This window comes from Gymnoscopelus microlampas, assembly GCF_963454915.1.
Source record: "Gymnoscopelus microlampas genome assembly, chromosome: 22".
Taxonomy (NCBI): Eukaryota; Metazoa; Chordata; class Actinopteri; order Myctophiformes; family Myctophidae; genus Gymnoscopelus; species Gymnoscopelus microlampas.
In genome coordinates this window covers 41,075,006-41,078,535 of record NC_139959.1, presented here as the reverse complement: position 1 = coordinate 41,078,535, position 3,530 = coordinate 41,075,006, and the positions used below count along the sequence as shown (strand labels likewise).

The 3,530-nt window shown below is 46.1% G+C and overlaps 1 protein-coding gene across 1 annotated transcript in view; it reads left to right on the top strand.

Annotated features, from left to right (window-relative positions):
* cdh19 (cadherin 19, type 2) overlaps window positions 1-1,217 on the top strand; it is a gene marked incomplete at its 3' end in the record, with an annotated part of 55,741 nt that extends 54,524 nt beyond the window's left edge. Inside the window, exon 12 of the mRNA XM_084048695.1 lies at window positions 634-1,217. Within this exon, the coding sequence (XP_083904821.1) occupies window positions 634-1,217 (584 nt within the window). The remainder of the gene's footprint in view (window positions 1-633) is intronic.
* Between the last annotated feature and the right edge of the window lie 2,313 nt (window positions 1,218-3,530).

Sequence of the window (3,530 nt, the reverse complement as noted above, 5' to 3'; positions counted from 1 at the left end):
TTTTCTGAAAAAAACAAAACTGACATTTAAATGTCATTTACAGGGTGACTACCAATATAAAGAAAATGAATGTGTGTGTGTGTGTGTGTGTGTGTGTGTGTGTGTGTGTGTGTGTGTGTGTGTGTGTGTGTGTGTGTGTGTGTGTGTGTGTGTGTGTGTGTGTGTGTGTGTGTGTGTGTGTGTGTGTGTGTGAGAGAGAGAGTGAAATCTGACACCGCTGTGCTCTAGCTGCCACTTGTCCAGATCCCATAGTCTGAGAAGACGGCGAGTCCTCAAAATGTGTCGGGAAGTGACGACTAGGTACCCTATAAAAAAAAGCATCAAAAGTAGCAGATCTACAAGCTCCAAACACGTCGCTCCTCGAGCTTGTAGATCTGCTACTTTTGATGCTTTTGAGTGACGCTGTAGTACGTATGATCAAGCAGGCCGTTAATTTACAAACAAAAAAAAACACAAAAACCTAAAATATGAAGATAAGAGGTTTCTGCCCGACAACACGACAATTTTCTGTATTCCAGAGTGCAGCCACTCCATCATCAAAGGCTCGCCCCCGGCTCCCCCTCTCTCTCTCTCTCTCTCTCCTCTCCGGCCGTTTAAACCCTTAATGAGCTCCAGCTGTGCTGTGTGTTCCAGGGCTGTCCGTCCTGATGCTGCTGCTGAGGAGACGCAGGAGGAGGAAGCAGCAGCGGCAGGAGGAGGAGGACGAGGAGGTGGAGCTGCCCGACGCCGTCTTCTCGCAGAAGGTGCTGCGGTACGGGGAGCCTCCAGGGCGCGGCGTGGGGGCGGCGGCGGCGGCGGGCCAGGTCCCGGCGGTCCCCCTGCGCCGCCAACACCCCAGGCGGAGGGAGCGGAGGCTGCGGCGGGCGGACGTGGCGGCCAGCATACGCATGTCCCTGAGGCGCTCGCACCTCATCGGCCCCGAGGACGACGTCTTCAAGCAGTTCATCGTGGACCGGCTGGACGAGGCCGACGCCGACCCCTACGTCCCCCCGTTCGACTGCCTGAGGACCTACGCCTACGAGGGGTCGGGGTCGACCCCCGCGGGGTCCCTGAGCTCGCTGGAGTCCTGCGGCGCTGCGTTGGACTTCAATGTCTCCGAGCCTCAGCCTTCTCCTCTGTGCAACAACAACAACAACCCGAACCCCCCCGCCCCCAGGCCGTACTTGGTACGGCTCACCCCCTGGTACGGTGCAGCGGAGGAAGAGACCAAATTCTGAAAAAACATTTTGTTTTTTGTTTGTTTTTTTTTGGGGGGGGGGGTGTAAAAAAGCAGGGGTCTTCAACAGGGGGGGTCCTCAGAGTTACTACAGGGGGGGGGGGGGGGGGGGGGGGCGCCAAATCTTAGTGTGATGGGAACTGTTGTTTTTTTACATTAAGCACTTGAACTCTATCATCCTATTTCTGAGGGGAATATTAGCCGAAAATAGCAGAAATAGTAGACCTAGAGGAGGTTTGGTGTGGGGGGGGGGTTGGGGGGGGGGCAGACCAAGTACAAGCATGAATCCAACAACACAATGCTACACAAGTCTATGAAGATATATCTATGACGTCTATGAAGAAAGTTTCATCTGCAACACAATTTTTTCCACAATATGTGGGGGGTCCCTGCTTCATCTGTCTCTCAGCTAAGGGGTCCTTGGCCTGAAAAAAACATTGAAGACCCCTAGGTATAAAGCATTATGTTACAATAGCCTTATTCCACTGTTGTTGTAATATCCCTGTGTTATCCTTGTATGTAAAAGGTCAAATCCTCAGTGTTAAAGGAGAAATCCGGTCATTTTAAGTGTTATGTTTGATGTGTGTCAAATCACTTACCAACGTATAAATGAAAATCGCGTTACTCCACAGAGCCCCCTATCGACCCCCACCGTTGCCATTATAGGAGGATATAGGATAGCCCAAATTCGCCTATTTTAACCAATGCAAAGTCTGTTTTTTTGCTTCTAGTACTCATTGTTGAGTCCCATGATAATGTAACAGGCGCTAAAACTCCCGACAAGCTAACGGCTAATAACAGAACGAGCTAATGCTGGTTGCTGGTTTCTCTCCCGACCTGGCAACCTGGGGCTGCCATGCAGAGAGATAAGCAGCCCCAGCGTTAGCTCGTTTGTTATTAGCGTTAGCTTGTCGGGAGTTTTAGCGCCTGTTACATTATCATGGGACTCAACAATGAGTACTAGAAGCAAAAAAACAGACTTTGCATTGGTTAAAATAGGCGAATTTGGGCTATCCTATATCCTCCTATAATGGCAACGGTGGGGGTCGATAGGGGGCTCTGTGGAGTAACGCGATTTTCATTTATACGTTGGTAAGTGATTTGACACACATCAAACATAACACTTAAAATGACCGGATTTCTCCTTTAACTGAACTGTGAGTGTAAAAAATGGACTCAATGGACAGGCATCTATTTTTTACCAGCTTGCCAGGAAAAGGCCAAATAAATAAACTACAGATGTTTAAGTCGAAACATACGCATTCCTAGATTAATAACAATGACATTTGCCATGTCTCTGAAACAGTGTTCAAAGGAGTTGCATCATGTTATTTAATACTGCAGTTGTTATTGTTTAGGCTTGCCGCAAGCTGGTGTAAATGTTTTTTTCTTGCAGTTACTACATGGTTCTGCGGGAGCCATAAGAGGGTTACAGCCATCTATAAGAGGGTCTGTGTGTCTGTCTCAGTGTGTGTGTGTGTCCGGATCTAATCTTGCAAACCGTTGGACCGATAAGCCAGACATCTCTTGTGCGAGTTGAGCTGCCAGTAGACCAAACTTAGTACCTCTATGCATTTCTTCAGACATTTGTTTATTTCTTTTTTTCTCTTTAAGCCAGTGGCGCTCAAATCGTGCTGAAACCACCATGCCTAAAAAGGTATAAGGCTTTCTAAAGTAAAGGCTTACTTATGAATGTTGTCCTCACAAAACATTCACATAAACAATAGAGACACGACTGAAACAGATGCTTTTTTTGAAAACAGTTGGACTCAAAAGATGACACATGAGAAACCACTGTGACCAATAATACTGCTTTGATATCATCTCTGCTGTAGTATTATACACTCACTGTATAAAAGCTATTAAATATCTGACCATTTTTACTGACTCCCGATGGCCTCTGCAACAAAATATTACTATTATGCACCTGTCTTCATTTCTACTGAATCGATTCATCCTTTTCCTCATTACTGCTGTTCCGGCAGGCCTGGACTATGGCGGTAACAATACTCAATATTTTAACTTAAATAAAAGTATAAATAATGCAGTATAGAAATACTCTGTTACAAGTAAAAGTCCGGAATTAAAAATGTACTTGAGTAAAAGTACAAAAGTATTGGCATTAAAATGTACTTAAAGCAACAAAAGTGGAAGTAGGCCTACTCATTATGCAGAATATCCCATTTCAAGTTATCAAATGTATAAACATATTTTTTACAAGATCTACAAGCTCACAATGCGTCGCATGGTGAGCTTGTAGATCGTCTATTTTCGAAATGCCCAAATGCATAATAGGGCTGAAGTGGTTAATGTA